At 40.0% G+C, this 23,139-nt stretch overlaps 1 protein-coding gene across 1 annotated transcript; it reads left to right on the forward strand.

The window, feature by feature from the left end:
* The first annotated feature begins 1,380 nt into the window (after nucleotides 1-1,380).
* On the forward strand, nucleotides 1,381-18,612 carry LOC125236723. The gene is made up of 9 exons (XM_048143643.1): nucleotides 1,381-1,432; nucleotides 2,687-2,839; nucleotides 3,361-3,557; nucleotides 4,868-5,015; nucleotides 7,065-7,205; nucleotides 14,811-14,993; nucleotides 16,270-16,379; nucleotides 16,640-16,804; nucleotides 18,547-18,612. The coding sequence occupies exons 1-9, from the start codon at nucleotides 1,381-1,383 to the stop codon at nucleotides 18,610-18,612; spliced, it is 1,215 nt and encodes a 404-aa protein (XP_047999600.1).
* The last annotated feature ends 4,527 nt before the right edge of the window (nucleotides 18,613-23,139 follow it).

The following is a 23,139-nucleotide window of genomic DNA, read 5'->3' on the forward strand; positions in this document are numbered from 1 at the left end:
ACTCGTACTTTGATGTCCACGGCCAGTGCCACCTGGCCGAAACGTCGGAAAAAAGTACAAAACGAGGAAGTGTGTACGAAACGAGACAATTTAAAGTGTAACTACTTTCTAGAATCATAAATTATATAACATTTTGCGTGTTTTTTATGAAGTTTTGTAAACGTCGAGAACTTATGGTAGATGCTTTTATTTACTTACCCCATTTAGAAGTGGCAAGTGATGGTAATGACAATTGTAATAAAGAAAGCATTAAAATAATAAACAACTTCTACAGTAACATGTGTGAGTTTGTCTATTTGCCCTAATGTCCTTATTAATTCTGAATTGTCAGGCCAATGGCCTCATATAGTGTAATTCGAGGTATAAGTTGTGTAAATTTTTTGGGAGCTGAATATGATAAATTTTCCTTCGGACTATGAAACTACATACCTATTACTCAATGTAAAAAAAAAGAACCCAAAATCCATTTCAACCACTATCAAAATTTAGTGGATCAGATAGATCAGACAAGGCATTTACGAATACAAATCATCACCATACCAAAAAAAGTATGAAATTGACGTTGGTGATATTTTACAACCCTTGATTACGACGAGTTAAATTGTGGCGTAGGCGAGTGGCTGACAACCTGTCACTGCAATGTCACAATTTGGATTTCCTTCAACCCCTTTTTGCCAAGAGTAGCGCTGAAACTTAGTAGTTCATGTGCTCCGCCTACCCATTTACGGGATACAGGCGTGATTATATGTATGTTTGTATGATTACGACATATTAGGGTATTAGGTACTGTTTAGTTCATGAGGTAACTTTTCACATTTTTCATCAGGATGTGATCAAATTTTCTCCCAGGCGCATTGATTTTGAGCCAATACAATTTAATAAAAACTGCGTGCAAGAAATCCATAACTCTTTGAATGGAAACTCAGAATTCCATATGAAGCATATGAATAAAACCATATGAAGGTAATATGGCAACATCTCGCTGTGTCTCAAATCTTTAAAAAATTGTTCACGAAGCGATTTAAGCGATTATGATTTTGGCTAAGTACCCATGTGTGACTAGGGTCAATCACCTGTCATTTTATGAAGAAAAAACTGTATGGTTTACACAAACAGTATTTCTTTAGCCAACTGTACCCCAGCATCAGTGACGCCCCACAAGCCCTGTGGACAAGTCAGTCGATATAAGCTTCCTCAGTAAATCACCCGCCCTTCAGTGTGATCTCTCCTTAAACACAACACGCCATAACTAGATACAACTTTTATAGTGACTTATGTCGTTTTGGAAATAAGTGTAAAGGCTCTCGTATAATTTTATTATGAAGTGTAAGAATGAAAAGAGAAGCGTAAAAAGTAAATAAATATTTGTTACCGTGTATAATGAAATCAACGGGGACGCAGGATGGGAAGCAGAGCAGTTATGGGTATAGAGGTAAGGTTTTTGTTATGGACGTAGAATTGGATATGGAATGGAATGGATACCTATGAATATTTTTTTGTTCATATGAGATTTAGAATATTTTAATACTCTTTTAATTAAGTATTGTGAACAAATCAAATTCGTAACAAAGGAATATATAGTCTTTAATTACCTATTTAACAAGCCAAGTTCGTTGTTATACATAATTATTTATGTATTTTAGGTCAAATTTCACAACAAAATTTTGTATGCTGTTCTAATCGTATTAATATTGCAATAAAATTATGACATGGAACAGATCTAATGACAAAAATATAGACGGAAGATGACGGTAGGGTGAAACTGTCGTTGTTTATCCGCTCGTGTTAATATTTATTAATACACAAACTAGCGGAACTTAATGGTAGTCTGAGGTCCGCTTCAATAACTAATCTCAAGATTTGGCGTAAGGATTAGGTTGTTGCATAATTCCAAAGTGGGATATTAAACGCTGCGAGAGTTTCATTGCAAGATGAACAGAAATGTGGGTAAAATCGAGTGTAATTTTAAAATGGACACTGAGTTGTTTAACAGATTTTATGGTCTGACGGGCTCTAAACGGCGGGCTGATTTTAGACCATCAAATCTGTGCGTCCTTCTGAGCTACCCTTCAGAGTCCCTAGTGAACGGTGCGTTAGTCTAGCACTAACTGTATCCAGAACTAAGATGTCGTAAGCGTTTGCGTAATGTTAGATCTGCGGTTAGAACTACGCGTCTCGAGGTGCTTAGGCCCCGTAGCCGAATGCACAAACGCTCACGAAACGCTCACGATAATATGCCCTGTCTTTGCCAGGCCCCGTAGCCGAATGGAATTTCTGCGAAACGCCACCGAAACTCCGCAGAAATGTAGTCTGGCTGGATAGAGATAGATAGCGATATTATCGTGAGCGTTTCGTGAGCGTTTGTGCATTCGGCTACGCACACAGGTCCTCCTACATCTAGTCGACGATGCGTTGTCGCTGGTACTACGCGCTTCATGTTTGCAGGAGTTGCCCCGCTTCGCTTTAAGCCCGCACAGTGCAAAGCAGCATAACTTACAAATCTCTCTCTTGTTTGCCAGGTCCTCCTACAGAGTGCATAGTAGACGGTATGCTAGCGTTAGTAGTATGCACCTTGAGACGCTCAGGAGTGGCCCGCTTTGCTTTACCCCCACGGACGCAGAGGCATATCACAGTGCAAAGAAACATAATTAACATGACTTTCTCTGTTTTCTATGTCTCCCTACAGAGTGCATAGTAGACGGTGCGTTAGCGCTAGTACTACGCATCTCGAGATGCTCAGGAGTGGCTCCTCTTTGCTTCACACCCGTGGAGACCGGGTGGCGTATCGCGGTGTCGCCACGGCTTGCCTGGCTCCAGAACGTTTTTATGACTGTTATTAGTAAGTATGGAGAGATTTGAAGTAAATAGAAACCTCTGCCTTAGCTCAGACTTGAACTAGAATAGTGATTAGTGATCCAGAGATGACGGTGGCTTTTTAACTTTGAAATATTCTTAAGTACTACAGCTACACTATCGCGCTAGTACTGAAATAGCCGAGTAGGTATGAATAATTAATTGCACCTAGCAAGTATTTTGTTACATACATACATACAATCACGCCTGTATCCCATAAAGGGGTAGGCAGAGCACATGAAACTACTAAAGCTTCAGAGCCACTCTTGGCAAATAAGGGGTTAAAAGAAAACGAAACTGTGGCATTGCAGTGACAGGTCGCCAGCCTCTCGTCTACACCACAATTTAACCCATATCCCATAGTCGCCTTCTACGACACCCACGGGAAGAAAGGGGGTGGTGAAATTCTTAACCCGTCACCACACAGGCACGTCACCACACAGGCAGGCAGGTAGGCAGTATTTTGTTATCGTATAATAAAGAAGTTTCACAAAGTGTTCTTTTCAGGTATGGTATGCCTAACAGCTGTATTTCTAGACTTTCTAGAAGATCCAGATGAGCGTATCCGTATCGGCGAGTCTGCGGTGACAGCGTTTGTGTGGATCGCCGATTTCGTTCTGGTGCTGGCTATAGCTAGCCTGGCTGTGTACCGAGGTTCTACACGGATGGAGAGACTTATTCGGCTGCTTACGGAGTTGCAACAGGTACTAGGATATAATGAATGTGAGAAGTTTCAGAAACCCATGCGGTTCATATGGATAGGCGACTGCCCTTTATCGAGGGTCAGACCGGATGGAGAAACTCATATGATAACTGACGGAGTTACAAGGTGAAGATGATATGTTAGGAGTAGGAGTTTCAGAAATCTCGCCGTGATGGCTTTGTATCGCTGATTTTGCTCTGATGCAGGTTATAGTTAGCCTGGCTGTGTACCGAGGTTCTACACGGAATGGAGAGACTAATACGGCTACTGACGAAGTTGCAAAAGGTACTAGGATATAATGAATGTGAGAAGTTACAGAAATTTATTTATGTGGTTCGTTTGGACCACCTGTTTAACCAGGTAAATTCAAGAAGGATGGAGAAACTCATGGGCTGCTGACGGAGCTACAACAGGTATCAGTATAGAATGAAAGTCAGGAGTTTCAGAAATATCTTCATGAGGTTCGTGTGGACTAGCTGTTTGATCATGGTGTATGCCATGGCATGGTGTGTGATAGGAATAAAAAAACCCTGTCCCGTTTTAGCTTGATTATCTACTCATATTGTGCTACTAAACAAAGTACATACATACATACCTATAGGTACTTACGACATATTAGCTTATCTAGTGAAGCGATAATTTACAATCTAAAATCTTAATTAAAAACAAACAAGACATTACTAGTTAGCCATCGATTGATATTGATACAAGTAGTTTTTGTATCAATATCAATTGCTACGAGTAAATATCTACTCTACCAGCATTAGTTTACCTGCAAATACAAATATGTAGGTACAATGAATGGTACAACCTAACTTTAAAATACTCAATGTTTTTTTTATAGCATTTAATTAATGAATCTACGGTTGTACTCACGTCACTATATCGCTATTGCTGCGACATGTTTCGGGCCAATTCGGCCTAGGTAACTAATACAACCGTAGATTCATTAATTATTATTATTTTTTTTTTTTTTATTATAAATGGGCTTACTCTTGACCACAGACTAGCCAAAGGCAAAGACGTGGCCTACGAATAAGTATGTCTCACGAAAGTTTAACGTGTCATTTCTTGGATAGGAGTTCCACTATGCTTGGTATAAAATTGTAGTGTAAAGATAATTTGACTTATATTGACCGGGATTGTGACTGCGGGACCGTGATTACCTTTTTGAGGTCCCGTCCACCCGCCGTCTCCAGTTTCCCGTGATGTTGATGCATGCAACTGCGTCGAAATATCGGGACCTCAATAAAAATCAAAAAGGTTAATCAGTATAAGTCTAATAATAATTTGACTTATTTAATTTTTCAGATAGATTTAGATCTAAATAACACCAGATGTGTAAAAACAGAGAAGAAAGGGATATTAGTTGTGACCGTTATGGTGGTGAGCATTCTGTCCATCCAGTTCGTTGAAGTCTACCTCAAGACGCAGTCGTTCATTGAAAAGGATTACAACTGTAAGTGAAAACATCTAAAAGAGCATACTTACTACTATTACGTACCCACAGAACTAAATCAAGATAGAAGGAAAATGCTCGGCGATTAACAGCGAAACCGAGCGTGTAACGTTTTGTGTCGAGCCTATGACGTCACGAGTGTACTTTAGTGATGGGAACGTTGTCGCCGCGTAACCTATTCGATCGATTGTGGAGGTTGCTTGCGGGATGCCCGCCGAAGTTAAAAATATCGGATGTTCATCTTCGTTGTGAAATGAAGTAAGTATATACCTGTATTCGTGTGATGACAAACAATTCACTAGTAGGTATATAATTTGCCTAAGGCCAGGAACAAAGATTTTAGTAGGTAGATATTAATACTAGTTAATATTTCGTAATATTTTTAAGAAAATCGACCATGTTCTCACTTCATTATCCTCATGTTATTTGTTACAACTTTTAGTAATATGTATATAAATATAATTAACCATTAACACATTTTTAGAGTTATTTTTATTCATAATAAATATAGAGCGTATTATGTTTGTATTTGTTTTTCTGCCGACCACAAATTCAACGTTAATACCGTAACTGTAACCTATTTTAAAGTTAAATTTACTTTTCACTCGTACTTTATAAATGTATAGTTTCATAACAATATAAAAACATAATTATAATTTCCACTGCTTCGCAAAATCGATTTAAATCGAATAAGGAAATCGCAGCATACATGCCGATATAGTTCCGTGGTGCACCACTATTCTTAAGTTCGACGTGAGTTCGACGGACAAAATAACAAATCTACCTTCACTTTGTCTCGACAGTTTGAATAGCCTATTTTTAGGGTTCCGTAGTCAACTAGGAACCCTTATAGTTTCGCCATGTCTGTCTGTCCGTCCGTCCGTCCGCGGATAATCTCAGCAACCGTTAGCACTAGAAAGCTGAAATTTGGTACCAATATGTATATCAATTACGCTGACAAAGTGCAAAAATAAAAAATGGAAAAAAATGTTTTATTAGGGAACCCCCCATACATGTAAAATGGGGACTGATATTTTTTTTTTATTCGAACCCCAATGTGTGATATATTGTTGGATAGGTATTTAAAAATGAATAAGGGTTTACTAAGATTGTTTTTTGATAATATTAATATATTCGGAAATAATCGCTCCTAAAGGAAAAAAAAGTGCGTCCCCCCCCTCTAACTTTTGAACCACATGTTTAAAAAATATGAAAAAAATCACAAAAGTAGAACTTTATAAAGACTTTCTAGGAAAATTGTTTTGAACTTGATAGGTTCAGTAGTTTTTGAGAAAAATACGGAAAACTACGGAACCCTACACTGAGCGTGGCCCGACACGCTCTTGGCCGGTTTTTATATCGCTTGTTTTAAACGCACGCCAAGTCGGACTCGTCAAATTAAAGCCGCAATGGAAAACTAGTTTGACGGCCGTACGTCAGCTAATGTTTTGATGATAAAAATAGGAAAATCGTGTTTTTTATTTAATAAAAAATATTTTAGGACAAATGGTACTTACCGATGATAGGAAACACTTTGTTTAACACTCTTGCTTTTATTGGTGGTGTTTGAACAGTTAATTATCGAATACCGACCGATTTTGTATTTTTCACTGTATGTCACTCGCGGGCAGCGGTCGGGAGCAGACTGACTTGCGCGGCGAACAATGTCGCTCGCTATTTAACTTTTCCGCACGCGAAGTAAATACACTTTTTCCTTCTATCTTGATTTAGTTCTGTGTACGTACCACTTACAGTACTTAAACTTACTCATAGGTACTTACTAACTTACTTTGGCTGGCCTCGTAGCCGAATGGCATTTATGCGACGCGAATCGCCATCGAAATGTTGCAGAAATGTAGTCTGGCTCTGTCATGCCAAGAGCGATAGAGATAGATAGCAACGAAAGAGATATTATATTATCTTAAGCGGCTGCCAGCCGCTATGCACTGACTGTGTTCAATCATCTCTATGTACATTATTTACTTTTTTACCAATTTCCTAAGATACGGACTTGCCGCACTATATTTATTTTGAAATCAACATTCGCAGGGTCAATAATGATTATGTACAGCTCATACTACGTGGCCAACTATCTTGGTATTCTGGCGCTGCTGCAGTGGGGCTTCGTAGCTCTGGCTTTGTACAGAGCCGCGGCTACCGTCAACCAACGGCTACTGAGGTTACACCACGGTGACTATTCTATAACTTCTATAGTTTGTAGGGGTTTCGTATCTCTGGCTTCATACAGAGCCGCGGCTACCGTCAATTGACGGCTACTGAGGTGACACCACAGTGACTATTCTATAACTTCTATAGTCTGTAGGGCTTTCGCAAATAAAATCGGCTACGTGAGCCACATGCGAGCACATCAACGTAATCAACAAAGGAGTTGAAAACAGTCACCATGGTCGGATACGGCCGGGAGATATATATTATTAGTCTGTAGGGGTTTCGTATCTCTGGCTTATACAGAGCCGCGGCTACCGTCAACCAACGGCTACTGAGGTTACATCACGGTGACTATTGTTCTAATAAAATAACTATAGTCTGTAAGACTATAGGGCTTTGTCGTAGGGACTTCCGGCTATATAGGGTGGAAAGATAAGTCAGGCCCTGGAGGGAAACTACCTTAAAGCATTATGCTGGCTCATTTTACTTAAAGAAGGCATTCCTTTAAAAAGAATCAAAACTGTCTTCAAAGATTTTCTATAATTCGCTATGTATATGATGTAAATTGATAGTAAAATAATGTTAGTATTAGATTTAACAATCATTTTTATTTTTACGACCAAATGTTTATTAGAGAAATGTTATCCTGAATATTAATGCTATCGATTAGCTTAATAAAATAGTGAGTGTTTTTATTTTATGGTATGATAGTTGGTTTGAGTCCCGGCCGAGGCAAGATCTTTAAATGCAGTTTTATTACTTTTCATAAATAAAGGAATGTCTTTTTTAAGTAAAATGAAGCAGCTTAAAGGGCCCGACTTAACTTTCCACACTGTATTTATACTAATTAATGGTTTTCCTTATTTATAGTAAAGCTAAAGGCCGAAGAATCTGCGATGTTAGAAGCATATCTGAACCCTCCCAAGATCATAGTGGACTGTTTCACGGAGAAACACAGTGACTTACCTCCTCCAGGTACAAAACTTTATTAAGACTTTTATCTTTACCTTTTCTCGCTGCCTTCGCAATCTTCATTAATTTAGTAACACAGGATTTTTTAGCTACCCTTACTTGTTTTACAAGGGGGCAAAGTTGTTGTTTAACCGCACGTGCCAATATTGATACCCGAACAAGCGAAAGATTCCAATATTGAACCGCGAGCGTAGCGAGTTCTATTTTTTAATATTTTATTTGTGATGTGATACCTAGTTGCTATCAATGGACCACCTGTGGGTTCTATCATCGGACCGGTCCAATCATGGCACATTTTTTTTTAAATTATTCACCCGTGCGCAAATAGACAATATGTAACAAAAAACTAGTACATATGAAAATAATAATATATATATTTTATAACCGGGGATGGTCAAAGGGGTCCCGTGATTTATGCAAAACAACTAGGAGAAGGACACTTACATGTAGTTGTAAGGTCGCGACCTTACATCTTTCTTCAAAGGCAAACGGATTCGGACTGAAATAATATGGCGCACGCGAGGTGTGTGAATGATTGGTTGAGTGAATGTGATGAATGGTGAGTGTATGAATGTTAAGGCGTTCACAGACGTGTGTATGAGGGTGTGTCTACACGTCTGGGTAGGGAGTTAAGGCTGTGCTACAGGCTCCCCCTTCGGGCCATGGGGACGTCCTCGCCCATGGGCCGACACACAGGTTGCTTCTTGCGTGGTCTGCCTCTCTTCTTCTCACCAGCTGCAGGTGGAGTAGTAGTAGGGGTAGTAGGTGTTCGCTTGGGCGGTCTACCTCTCTTCCTTTGTGGCATGATGGGTTCTGCAGGTTCATCACCACTCTTCTGATGGTATGTAGTCAAGTCTGACACATGATATTTACCAACAGTTTCGCCATTGTTTGCTAATATATAAGTAGTCGGGCTGACTATCTTAGAAATAATGTATGGTCCGTCACGTCGGGGCGCAAATTTGCTAGTTATGCCCTTTGTTTGGTTACTTAAGACGTGTGTTTTCAAAAGGACCTTGTCCCCTATGTTATAGTTTTCATGGGGTCTACGCTTTTGATCTGCGTAAGTCTTCCTGCGTTCCTGTTGTTGTAGATTATGTTCTTGAGCTTTGATGAGATCATCGCTGAGCTTCAACAGGTAGGGTGTTATCTGAGGTATAAAGTTCTCTGACTGGATAACAGCTCGCAGGTCATGTCTGTTCTCTACCGGTGATCGCATCTCTCTCCCGAAGGCGAGGTAAGCAGGCGACTTCGCGGTGCTCTGAGTAACGGCGCTATTCATGGCGAAGCGTACAGCAGGTAGTGCGCTAGGCCAGTTAGTGTGGTTCCCTTCAACTATGATAGCCAGTTGACTTTTCAAATCCCTATTTTTCCTCTCGACCGGATTCGCTTCTGGGTGGTATAGAGGTATCAAGTTCTGCTCTATTCCTAGGGTGTGCATGACTTTCTGCATGACTTGTGACACAAACTGTACACCATTGTCTGATATTACTCTCCTGGGAAAACCATATCTGAGGAAAATTTCTTCAACCAGGGTTTTGGCGCAAGCTTCTGCAGTTGCTATAGTTAATGGGAAGAGTTCTACCCATTTAGTTGCAGTATCCTCTATAATAAAAATCCATCGTTCGTCCTTACTTCCAGTAGGCAAAGGTCCAAATAGGTCTATTGCTAGTACCTCAAATCTCTGAGCTGGTACAGGTGTCTGTAGTAACCCTGCAGGCTTCAAGTTGGATGGTTTGTAGCGCTGACATTCGTTACAGTCTCTAATGTATTCGCTTATATATCTCTTCATACCAGGGAAATAATATCTTTGACTCACTCGCTGATATGTTCTTTCAACTCCGTTATGTCCGGCTGTAGGAGCATCATGTAATTCCTTCAAAATCTCCTTTCTCATGGACTGTGGTATGACAAGTTGAGGATCTTCGCTCTCAACGTCAGGGTTAAAGTGATACAACACTCCCTGTGACATATAATAACCTTTTTCAGTCCAGTGTGTAGCAGCTTCTATGTTGTTGTTTTCGAAATCTTTAGCAATCTTCCAAATTTCTGGGTCTTCCGCTTGTGTGCTCCGTAGGTCGGTAGGTGACATGTGTGGTATATCTACTATAACACTGCATAAATTACAGGAATCCTTAGTAGTGTCATCACATACTGGTCTGCTCAAAGCGTCGGCAACAACATTCTTATTTCCGGGTTGATATTCGATTTTCAGGTTATAGGCCTGTATCTTCAGAGCCCATCGCGCAAGGCGTCCTGTAGGTGTCTTAAGAGTCAAAATCCATCTTAATGGTTGGTGGTCAGTGGCAAGGGTAACTTCAGAGCCTTCGATGTACCCACGGAACTTGCCAAGGGCCCAAATGGCTGCAAGAGCTTCGCGTTCTGTAGTCGAATAATTCCGTTCAGCGCTCGTGAGTAATCTGCTCGCATATTCCACTGGTCGTTCGTCATAGCCTTCTCCTTGGAGCAGCACAGCTCCTAAGGCGTATCCGCTCGCGTCAACTCTAAGTGTAAAAGGTAAGGTATAATCAACTTGCCGTAGTATTGGTGCGGATGTCAGGCGTTTCTTCAACTCTTGGAAAGCTTTGGCTTGATCTTCTCCCCAGATCCAGTTTTGGTTCTTCTTAAGTAACATTGTCAGTGGTCTTGCTATCTTCGCAAAGTCTGGTATAAATTTTCTGAACCAGGAGCAAGTCTGGATGAAAGTCTTCAGATGTTTATCATTCTGTGGCTCCTTCATCTCACTGATGGCTTTAGTTTTGTCGATATCAGGTTGAATCCCTTCTGCTGACAAAATGTGTCCGAGGTATTTCACTGATTCGCAGGCAAATGTACTCTTTTCTCTGTTCACTCGCAGCTTGAATAGTTTGAGTCTCTGGAAAACAGCTTCCAGGTCTTGGAGGTGCTTCTCAAAACTATCTGAGAGGATCAGGACGTCATCAAGATAAGCCAGTATTGTTACATTGGGAAGGTTGGACCGAAATCTATCCATCAGTCTTTGGAATGTAGCTCCAGAGTTTCTTAATCCCATAGGCATACGCTTAAAGCGGTACATTCCTAGTGGTGTCACAAAAGAGGTTATATCACGGTCTTCCATTGCGACTGGTACCTGCCAGTAACCGGCTCGTAAGTCTAAGGTTGATATGTATTTGAATTTACCAGTACTATGTAGTATGTCATCCACTCTCGGAAGTGGGTATCTATCAGGCTTGGTGACTTGGTTCAGTTTCCTATAGTCGATGCAGACTCTGATAGTGTTATCACGCTTGGGTACTAAAACCACGGGAGCGGACCATGGAGACTCACACTCCTCGATGACATCATCCTTCAGCATCTTCTCAAGTTCCACTCGCAGGGCCTCCTTCTTAGGCTCTGGTAATCTGTAAGGTGGTACAGAGATAGGTTTTACATTTTTGTTAATCAACTCAATATGATGGACAGCATAAGTGGTTGGCTCTCCCCCTAGATTGAATGTATCCCGGTGATGGGTAAGGAGTGAAGACAATCTGTCCCGTTGTTCATTATTGAGTGAAGTACCTTCATTATCTCGAAGTGCCTGAAATGTCTCGGTTGGTTTACATGTAGCTATGGCTACAGGTTCGCGTTCATACTGTAGTTCATACTGGATATCAGGTTCACCATTGAAGCTCCAGGTATGGTTATCAAAATCAGTTTGTAATCCTGATTTGAAAATGAAGTCCATGCCTAACAAAGTTTCATTGTTGGTAGCTTCAGGGAAAATTATAAAATTCATAGGTATGGCTTTACCTTTTAACGTGACAATAGTGTTTACAGATAGTATATCTTCTATTTCGGAATGCCCTTTGGCATATCTAATATTCAAAGTGGAAGAGGTAAATGACTCACCGCAGTTCTTCATTAATTTGTACAAGGTTTCACCTGCAACACTCCTCTTCGCACCTGTGTCGACGACGGCACGACCCTCACGTCCGCAGACGGTAATGGGAAGAATAGGTCGCGGTTTGTCGACTTGTTCCCGTAGAAGTTCATCAGTTGATGTATCTGAAAGTGTGTTAATGTGTGTGTGTGTCTCGCGCGCGCACATATCGACAGGTGTAGGCTCCGTCACAGCGCTTGGATCTTCGGTTGAGAATGCGCAGAATGTGGCATTCGTGCTGCTTCCTGCAGCTCCCGAATCTTGCTTGCATCGCGGGCAGTTGGCGCGAACCACGCCGGGTGATCCACATCCGTAACACGAAAACTTTTCACTTTTTGTATTGTCACTGTTGTCCGAAGGAGAAACTGGCGCGTCAGAACGTTTCGCGAGTAACCATTTGCAATTTTCTTTATTATGTCCGAATAACTTACAATAATTGCAAAAACGACTTTGTTTGGATTTCGCGTCAAGGTTCGTATTGTTCTGCACTTTATTTACACTGGTAGTGTTTTGTCGCGCACTGGATTTCGGTTTAAATTGTTTATTATCAGCAAACGTTGTTTTATTTTCAGAAAGCCGGTCGTTATTTCCAATATTTCGATTGACAGTTCGGACATTGACAGCGTTGACGTTCGATGCGTTCACGGAGGTCGTTCCGTTCTTCTCGTTCACTTCGGCTAGTGAGTCTTCGGCCGATCGAGTTTTTCGTAATAGATCGTTGAACGACTTTATGTCATCGCGGGGTACTCGTTTCCGTATCCGACGGTTTAATAAACCATAGACCATGTCAATTTGAAATTGTTCTTCGAGTGAATATGGCAGCTGAGCTATCAATGCACGAATTTTGCAAATGAAAATCTCTGTTTTCTCATCGCCTTGTTCTTCGCGAAATATCTCTCGAAGTATGAGGAAAGGGGCTTTTCGTTTGCCGAAAGCGTGTTGCAAGTCGGTAATGGCTTCGTCCCATGATTTGACATTTTTACGTACGCCATTCCACCATGTTGCAGCGAGTCCGGTGAACAAAAATGACAATCCGCGTAGTGCATTTTCATCAGAAATGTTTGCACAGTCTTTGTATGTTTGTATGCCGTCCAGGAAAACTTCTAACGCGTCTTCTACCGAATCTTCAGCTCCGCTAAAGCTGAGTTTGCAACCGGCGAAGTGTCTGTCGCGTTGATGCGATGATGTCGCTTGAGTTGCCGTCACTAACTTCTCGCATAATTCGTTATGCGATTGTTGCATTTGTTGCAACAATATTGTTAGGTATTCTTGCGGCATTGTTAAATTAAATGTTGACTCTGACGTCGAAGGCAAAATTTTTGTTTTCGAACTGGATTCCAAAATTGAATCGGCGGCGGCCATATCTTTTTGGGTGGCATTTTGTAATACGCGATTCCCGATAATTATTTCGCAACACGAATCCAAACGCTGGGCGCCACGTATAACCGGGGATGGTCAAAGGGGTCCCGTGATTTATGCAAAACAACTAGGAGAAGGACACTTACATGTAGTTGTAAGGTCGCGACCTTACATCTTTCTTCAAAGGCAAACGGATTCGGACTGAAATAATATGGCGCACGCGAGGTGTGTGAATGATTGGTTGAGTGAATGTGATGAATGGTGAGTGTATGAATGTTAAGGCGTTCACAGACGTGTGTATGAGGGTGTGTCTACACGTCTGGGTAGGGAGTTAAGGCTGTGCTACAATTTTTAATTATAAAATTTGTATAAAAAATATTTCATTAAAAAAAAAAATTTTGTCGATTTCCATAAGTTTCCTTGATTGGACCATTGTGCATTGGTCTAAATTTCCTAAGTCCATTGATGGCGACTTTGTGGTCCAATGAAGGCGACTCTGGTCCAAAGAAGGCAACAGCTTACTTGTTTTACAAGGGGGCAAAGTTGTTGTTAAACCGCACGTGCCGATATTGATATCCGAGCAAGCGAAAGATTCCAATATTGAACCGCGAGCGTACGGAGTCGTTCAAAAAGTGGAATTTTGAGGATTGCGAGGGTTTGAAGGCACGAAGGTTAAACAAACACCTAGTGAAACACAAAAATTTTCACCACACCGACACGAACAAGATACTGACTTATAAAACATCAAACTAAATCAAATCCATCGATTTATTCAATATTTATTATGCAAAATCATCATTTATAGGTAAATTCTACCAGCCAGCTTAAGACAAAAAGTTAAGTTCAGTTAATTAAGTAATTTGTATGAAATTACTTAGCACTCTTGTGGATAAAATGCAATTTTGCTATCTGTTTTCGAATAGCAAAGTAAGTAAGTCTCAGTTATACAGGGTGTAAACCTAATACGGGCGAACCTCTTAACGGTGGTGAGTATAGGACATAAAAAATGGAATTAGATAACTTTTAATTAAAATTGAAATATTTTTTTTATCGATACAAAATAATTCGGCCCGCAACGTAATGCAAACACACTCGCGTTAACCGCTCGTTGACAGTTGTCATTGATTGTCATCGCAACCACGTTTACAGTTCATTGCTGCTGGGAATTTTTTCAAAAATTCATTATGGGGTGAAAATTAAAAGTAACTCAAAAACACCTCTTAATTAATGATAACAATATTGAATTATATGCCTGGTTTCATTTATCGCCCTTATTAGGTTTACGCGCTGTATGTACACGATATACCTAATCCTGTTTCATAAGTAATAACGCGCTAACCGAAACCAATATTACTTACGTCAACAATTTGTTAAAATTTTTCATAAATTTTTAGGAGAACACTTCGCCGCATATCCCCTGCAACTGCAATCTATGATTCGCCGTCTCGCTTCCTCTTATGGACACACCGGCGAGCTGATGAGACAGATGAACGAGATCAACGGCACTATCATCATAGCCATCCTTATGGCCGACTTTCTGCATCTTGTGATCACTCCGTACTACTTGTTGCTGAATTTGGGTAAGGGATTCCTAAACTGTTACGACAAAAAAAATATTTAATTTAGTTATAGAATCATGGTCATAAAATTTCATGAAAATCCGTTCAGAATTGCGAACTGGGGGCCGATTTTTGAGTCTCACGGCGTTCGAATTCAGAAAATTGTCACTGAAAATAATAGGCAATTCACCGTTTTCAACCGGTATTATAGTGACAGTGAGACTCAAAAATCGGCCCCCTGTAGACGAGAACATCCGGACATACAAAAGCAAATCGTTTGAGCTGAAACGTACTAGATCAGACAGACTGTGATGTTTAGAATATCCAATATCCATACTTACTAATATTATAAATGGGAAAGTTTGTGTGTCTGTTTGTTCGTCCGTCTTTCAAGGCAAAATGGAGCAAACGGAGGTTATAGGTACAGATAAGTGCGAAAAGGGTCTCCTTCGTATTTTTCAAGAAACGTTCGTGTTAGTCATGCTAGTTCAGTCAGACTGACTAAAATAGTATGACACGTTCGTACGTTTCCGTAACAATACGAAGGCAAATCTTTTCGCTATTTCATCTGTATGCTATTTTAATGCAGACGCCACGCTTTGACACTTGTGTATGTGCGTTTTCACATTATCTGATCCGATATCGTATGTTGGACCGATATCCCTTGATTTTTTCCTTGAAATCCTTCCTACATTCGATATCGGATCGGATAATGTGAAAACGCACTCATGTCGAGTAGTGGTACCTAATTTCGCAAGTCGACGCTACATGTCAACTACAAGATGACTTTCGTTTCGATACGAATTTTAGAAGCATTGCAGAAGCGGGGCAACTTCAACAACGCCCAAAAGCAAATTTAATTTAAAAGTGTCAAAACCTTCCGAATATTGCTTAGGCTCAGTACGAGTTGCAATCGGCACGTCTATAAAGCCCCTTATAGTTTTTTTGAAATGATTTTCTGTTTCAAGAGTATGCGCTGGTGGCCCTGCGGTAAGAGCGTGCGACTTTCAATCCGGGGTTCGAACCCCGGCTCGTAACAATGAGTTTTTCGGAACTTATGTGCGAAATGTCATTTGATATTTGCCAGTCGCTTTTCGGTGAAGGAAAACATCGTGAGGAAACAGGACTAATTCCAATAAGGCCTATACTAGTTACCCTTCGGGTTAGAAGGTCAGATGGCAGTCGCTTTCGTAAAACCCCAGACCCCGATACCGGACCCCAGGCTCCCATGAGCCGCGGCGAATGCCGGGATAACGCAAGTATGATGATGATGCTGATGATTATTTTCTGTTTCAAGATTCGAACGCAGGCATGCTGCTGTCAGTGATGATACCGTTCCTCTGGAGCTTGATGCACTCAGCTACGCTTATGCTGACCGTGGAGCCCTGCCACTGGACGCAGGAGCAGGTAATCTACAGCTTCTAAAAGACGCTATACCTACTGAAAGATAGAAAGGAAATTTTTGGAAATTGCAGTGACAGGTTGCCAGCCTCTCGCCTATTACGCCACAATTTAGCCCATATCTCACAGTCGATTTCTACGACACCCACGGGAAGAAAGGGGATGGTAAAATTCTTAACCCGTCACCACACGGGGCAGACAGGCTCTCTATATTAGAAAGATTTATTTTATATTAAACATATGTATATAATGCTTTTTGTTATCAGAGAGAAACCACCAAGTTCCTGCTTAGCCGAGTGACAGTTCGCTTGGCACCAAAAAGCAAGCTTCTTGCCCGTGAACTAGACCAGTTCGCAAAACAGATCGTACTAGCTAACGTCAAGTTCTCGCCACTTGGTGTGCTGACCCTCGGTCGACCGCTGGTTGCTTCGGTAAGATATTCTAGATTCAATAACTGTTACGCATCTTACGAGCACATGCCAACTTAGTTCTTGGAGCATCAGTACCTACTGTACTCACTTACTGTGCTGGGCCTAAGCCAGTTGCTGTTGCCTCATTCATTTCAACTACTATGATCGTGATTAGCTGAATTAGGGAGTATAGCAGTGCAGCTAGACTACACCAGTTCGCAAAACAGATCGTACTAGCTAACGTCAAGTTCTCGCCACTTGGTGTGCTGACCCTCGGTCGACCGCTGGTAGCTTCGGTAAGATATTCTAGATTCAATAACTGTTACGCATCTTACGAGCACATGCCAACTTAGTTCTTGGAGCATCAGTACCTACTGTACTCACTTACTGTGCTGGCCCTAAGCCGGTTGCTGTTGCCTCATTCATTTCAACTACTATGATCGTGATGAGCTGACCAATTAGGGAGTATAGCAGTGCAGCTAGACTACACCAGGCCCCGTAGCCGAATGGCATTTCTCCGACGCCAAACGAAAGCGATACGCCGCTGGCTCTGTCGCGCCAATACGCAAGCGCGATAGAGATAGATATCTACTAGCGCTTCGTTTCGTGAGCGTTTCGTGAGCGATTGTGCCATTCGGCTAGCCACCCAGATCGCAAAACAGATGGTGCTGACTAACATCAAGTTCTCGCCACTTGGTGTGCTGACCCTCGGTCGACCGCTGGTTGCTTCGGTAAGATATTCTACACCGTGTTTTTGTTTTGTTTTCCGTTAAATTCGACACGTAGCTAGGTTAAATTAACAGGAACCACCCTGTATATCAGTTTTAGTTAAATTCGCAAATAAATCATTTTTCGTTATTTTCATACATAATAAATGAATTTATTAACATTCAAGTTAGTGTCAAGTGATTGACGGCACATGTCAAAACAAATAACATTAAAAGTTGGTAAAGGCTGTCTTCAGTAATTATCTTTATTTTTTTTAATAACTCGGTAAGAGTTAAGACGCTAGTTTCTTAGAGAAGTTAATTGTATTTGATCTAAAGAACCTTCTCTTAAAGTTAACGGAATTCAATAAAAACAGGATGTAGATTCAATAATTGTAACGTATGTAGCCAGCTAATTTCAACTTAGTTCTTGAGCATCAGTACCTACTGTACTCACTTACTGTGCTGGCCCTAAGCCGGTTGCTGTTGCCTCATTCATTTCAACTATGATCGTGATTAGCTGACCAATTAGGGAGTATAGCAGTGCAGCTAGACTACACCAGTTCGCAAAACAGACGGTGCTGACTAACATCAATTTCTCGTCACTTGGTGTGCTAACCCTCGTCCGACCGCTGGTAGCTTCGGTAAGATATTCTAGATTCAGTAATTGTGACGCATGTAGCGATCTATTTTCAACTTAGTTATTGAAACATCAGTACCTACTGTACTCACTTGGTATGCTGGCCCTAGGCCGGTCTCTCTTGTCTTATTTAAGTATTTAAAATTATTAAATGCTATGACCGGACAGCTGGAGTACACCAGATTGCAAACCAGATGGTTTTGGCTAACGTCAAGTTGTCTCAGGCATCTAAACTGCCCAAAGTCCTTGGAAAACCTGTAGTGTCTCATTGTGATGCGTCAGTCAGTCACTCATGGTTCCGCTGAACCACAAGGTTTCTAATTAAGCTGCTCAGCTGGTCAGAATATCTACTGAATTAGATTAGTTGGCAAAACAAAACAAATTAAATGTTCTTACGACTTTATGATCGTCTGCAGGTGCTCCAAGGTAGTCCAAGCAAGGCTTGTAATAAGTTTCTGACACCTCTAGGTGGTTCATATTAGAGGTATATTAAAAAAAGATCTGTTTACGTTACAGATGTTTGGAGGCGTGGCAACTTACCTCGTGATTCTCTTGCAGTTCTATGCACTCACCAATCATTAAAAAAGAAAAGCCTGTGTATCTATAATGTAGATACGGGTCTACAAATATTAAATTTCGTGTAAAATTACTCGTATGTAAAGTGTTAAGTTAGAATAATGGACGCTGAACTTATATTTTAAGTATATAAGCATATGTTTTTGTACCAAAACCTTGTGTCACATGAAAAATAATGATGTAATGAATAAGTGATAAAAATGTGAATTCTAGATGTTGCAATATTTCCTAAATTGATTGTACTTAATTAAAAAAATGTAATAATTATTCAGTTAATATTAAGTTCCCATAATAAAGATGTTTAAAATATTTATTACGTAGTAACGTTTTTGTAAAATATCCAACGCATATCGTATCTCGAGCTAATATTTAATTAAATATGGAATTTATTTCTTCTATTTAATTTAATTTATACTATTTTACAAAGCATCGTACTGTTACAGTGAATACATTTGATCGTAGCGTATGTTTTTGAATGCCACTAACTACTAAGTGTTCGAAGGGTGGCGGTTACCAGTTACCATATAAATTGCAACTCGATTGTTTATATACACTATACACAGGTTTCCATGCAAAATTATTCACTATCTTAGTGTAAAACTGGTGATGCTCTCACTTCGTAGACTTTCCTTAAAATCTGAAGGAGTCAAATTAGTTCCAACGTTCCAACGGCTGCACCCACAATTATTGATGTTTGACATTCCATGTCATGTTCCTACTTGTGGCAATCTGGGTACGTAGCCGAATGGCACAAAAGCTCACGAAACGCTCGTCTCTATCTCTATCTAATCTATCTCTATCGCTCTTGCGTATTGGCCCGACAGAGCCAGACTAACTTTCGCGGCGTTTCGTTTTGAAGTCAAAAGTCGGGTTTCCGTTCGCCTAAATTGTAATATGTGACGTCAACAGTGTCAATACCGTAATATCAACATTATGAAATAACAATAATATCTATACACGAAATCTAAGGTCAAACACCGATCAATCGACGTTGAAAACATCTTCTGAATCATTTATTTGTTTTCACCGTTTATTGCGCACTTCAAGAAAACGATTCAAACTTTTCTTATATCAAAATGACATAATTATGTTATAATTTTCCCGTGCCTTCGCTTACTGTGAGAATACGTAAAAGTTAAAGCCCCTTATTTAGTCAATTAAATCAATATCGCAATATAAGTTCGAATTGGCACCCAAGCGTGGTCGATGGTACGCATAATACCATTTTTGCCCTCTTTGTACAATGTACAGTTTGTTTATAAAATAACTACTACTCGGCTCCTATTCACAAGCGACGTGCTATCGCCAGATACTCCTGACACCCTTTCGGCATTAATTTCCAAACATCCCCCGGCTCCTTCAGTGCCACACGTGTTGGCTCCACCTACAGCCGACCAGGCCTGCCTCCAAATCGAAGGCAAAGACGTTGTCGACGCCATATTTTCTTTTAAAAACGGTTCGGCAGCCGGCCTGGATGGGATCTCGCCCCAACATTTGAAAGACCTAATCTCTCACTCCGTAGGAGACGCTGCTGAGCAGCTTATCTGTTCCCTCACAAAATTAATAAATTTTATGTTTTCAGGCAAAATCAATTCCGAAATTCTACCCATTCTATACGGCGCCAACCTGATTGCCCTAACCAAAAAGGACGGAGGGGTGAGACCCATTGCGGTGGGGTCCACACTGAGGCGTCTCGCATCAAAAATTGCGGTTAGACACGTTAGATCCAAATTGCAATCTCTTTTTGAGCCTATTCAGCTTGGTTTTGGCACGAAAGGTGGGTGCGAGGCAGCCGTCCATGCCCTTCGGACCTACCTTTCACTAGACGACTGTGAAATTTTAGTCAAAATTGATGTTAAAAATGCATTCAATTCAGTTAGTAGAGACACTTTGCTGACAGAAGTCAAAGATAAAATTCCAGAACTATACAATTACCTTTTCTATTGCTATTCAGAGTCATCCAAATTAATGTATAAGACACACGAAATTTCATCTGAAGTTGGCTGTCAGCAAGGTGACCCTCTCGGCCCAGCTATTTTCAGTTTGGCGATAAATCCAATAATTAAAAACTTAAAATCAAAATTCAATGTTTGGTATTTAGATGACGGTACTCTAGGAGGCGACGTGAATACTGTACTTTCTGATTTGTCTTACATAAAAAGCAGTTTCGAACTTATTGGTCTAGAGCTGAATTTCAGCAAATGTGAACTTTTTATTCAAAAGCCTTCTTATACGTTCACTGATTTTAAACCAAAATTTGACGTTCTGGCCCCCAATATCAAAATAGTAGACAAGTATTCCCTTAGCCTCCTGGGTTCTCCCGTATTTGAAGAATCTTTTCCCGGTTACGTTTCTAATTCCATATCTAAATTCAAAAGTCACACTGATCGGTTACTCGAAATTAGCCCTCATTATGCTCTCGTAATTCTTAAATTCTGTCTTTTTGTCCCTAAATTTACATATGTGCTTCGTTGCTGTCCTTTCTGGAAACATCAAAATTTACTGTCACCCATAGATGATTTAATCAAAATTAGTTTAGAGACAATCCTAAATATTCATTTGAGTGAGGCCTCCTGGTCTCAAGCGGAAATATCTTAAGGGCTACTTACTTTCTAGCGGTGACATGGTATCGTATGGAATCCAAAGTTACATCAAAAAAATGTACGAAAATTGTACTAAATTGTACGCTAATTAAAAAAAATTGTACTACACGCATTTACAAGAAAACAACGATTTATATGTCACCGCTAGGAAGCATACTTTCTGGCGGGCGCTATATATTTCACTGTGTAGCAGTCCAGTTTTTAGCTTTTTTATTAATCAGAAAAAATGTACGGGAATTGTACTAAACTGTCCGATACTTAAAATAAGAATAACTACACGTATTTACAAGAAAATAATGATTTATATGTCACCGCTAGGAAGCATACTTTCTGGCGGGTGCTATCTATTTCACTATGTAGCAGTCCAGTTTTCAACTTTCTTGTAAATCGGAAAATATGTACGAGAATTGTTCTAACTTACGCGACAATATTAAAAACGGTACTTCACGTATTTACAAGATATTTCACCACGCCAACTGGTACGGTCAGCTACATAAGGTAAATATATTTACCTGTATTCAATTTTGACCTGCTTTCTTCCCAAGTAATAAGTTTCGATACGATATTTATAGACGAGACTGTAAAGGCTCATTTGATTCTTCGAAAACAGGTAGCAAAATTGCGTTTTATCCACAAGTGTGCAAAGTAATTTCATACAAATTTTAACTTGATGTCTGCTGGCTGATAGAATTTACCTGTGTATAAATGATGATTTTGGATCTGAATGATGGATTTCATTTAGGCCGTCTTACGTAAATCTTTAGTAAGCGACTGATGGTTCCATTTACACCTATGAAAAACTAATCGTAAGTTTTGCTTACGGAAGTTTTGTGGTTTTCAACTTACTGAAAGTCTACATTGTTCCAAGCAAGCAAAGTTGAAATGAAAAGAAAAAAGCCGGCCAAGTGCGAGTCGGACTCGCCCACCGAGGGTTCCGTACAAACTTTCTTTCAAACTACCTAGTAAAAATAATCTCATATTTTCATATAACTCTAATGACTTGACTAGAAGACAAAAGTATAGGCACTAATGAGTATTATAGTGTATAGCGCCATCTCCCGGTCAATTTGCTAACTAATTTGCGCGACCTGGTTTTTCAGGGATAATTCTTTATAATGTTAACCGATTTAAACAGTTTTTACTTGATTGGACAGAAGATGGTTTACGTAAAATCTCGTATTAATTTGAAGTACGATATACATCCGCAAGGGTGGGTAAATTGAAAGTAAAAATCTGAAAAGTTTTTTGTAAATTTAAAAAAAAGTATTCAAAATACAAACACGATTATATTTTTCCTGTAATATATAGCATAAAACCAATGTTTACTAAAATTTTCATAATTTTTCGTTGGTAAACTTCGGAGATAAGGGGGGGGGGGAACGGTATTTTTTTTACATTTTCCTTCAAAATTCATTTTTTTCCACAACAAAAAAATTATAAAAAATAGCTTATTTACGTTCAATTTGAGCTCTTTCCAACGATACCCCACTTGACCTAGTAACTTGAAATTTACAGTTTGCCCCCCTTTCATTTTGGCCATTTTCTACGATTAAAATTAATATATTTAAAAAAATTATACTTTCTATTTGTAGAGGTTTACAATGTTCACAAGTATTCCAAATTTCAAGTTGATAGCATTAGTAGTTCTCGAGATATTTAGGAATGTGACAGACGGACAGACAGACGGACAGAGTCGCACCATAAGGGTTCCTGTTGTACCTTTTTGGTACGGAACCCTAAAAACGACCGTCCTAGTTCGTAAGGCCAAAACTTATCAGTTTATTTCGATAAGCTGTGAGTCGCTTCTGTAAGCAAACTCGTATACACTTG

This window comes from Leguminivora glycinivorella, chromosome 19 (genome assembly GCF_023078275.1).
Source record: "Leguminivora glycinivorella isolate SPB_JAAS2020 chromosome 19, LegGlyc_1.1, whole genome shotgun sequence".
NCBI classification, from domain to species: Eukaryota; Metazoa; Arthropoda; class Insecta; order Lepidoptera; family Tortricidae; genus Leguminivora; species Leguminivora glycinivorella.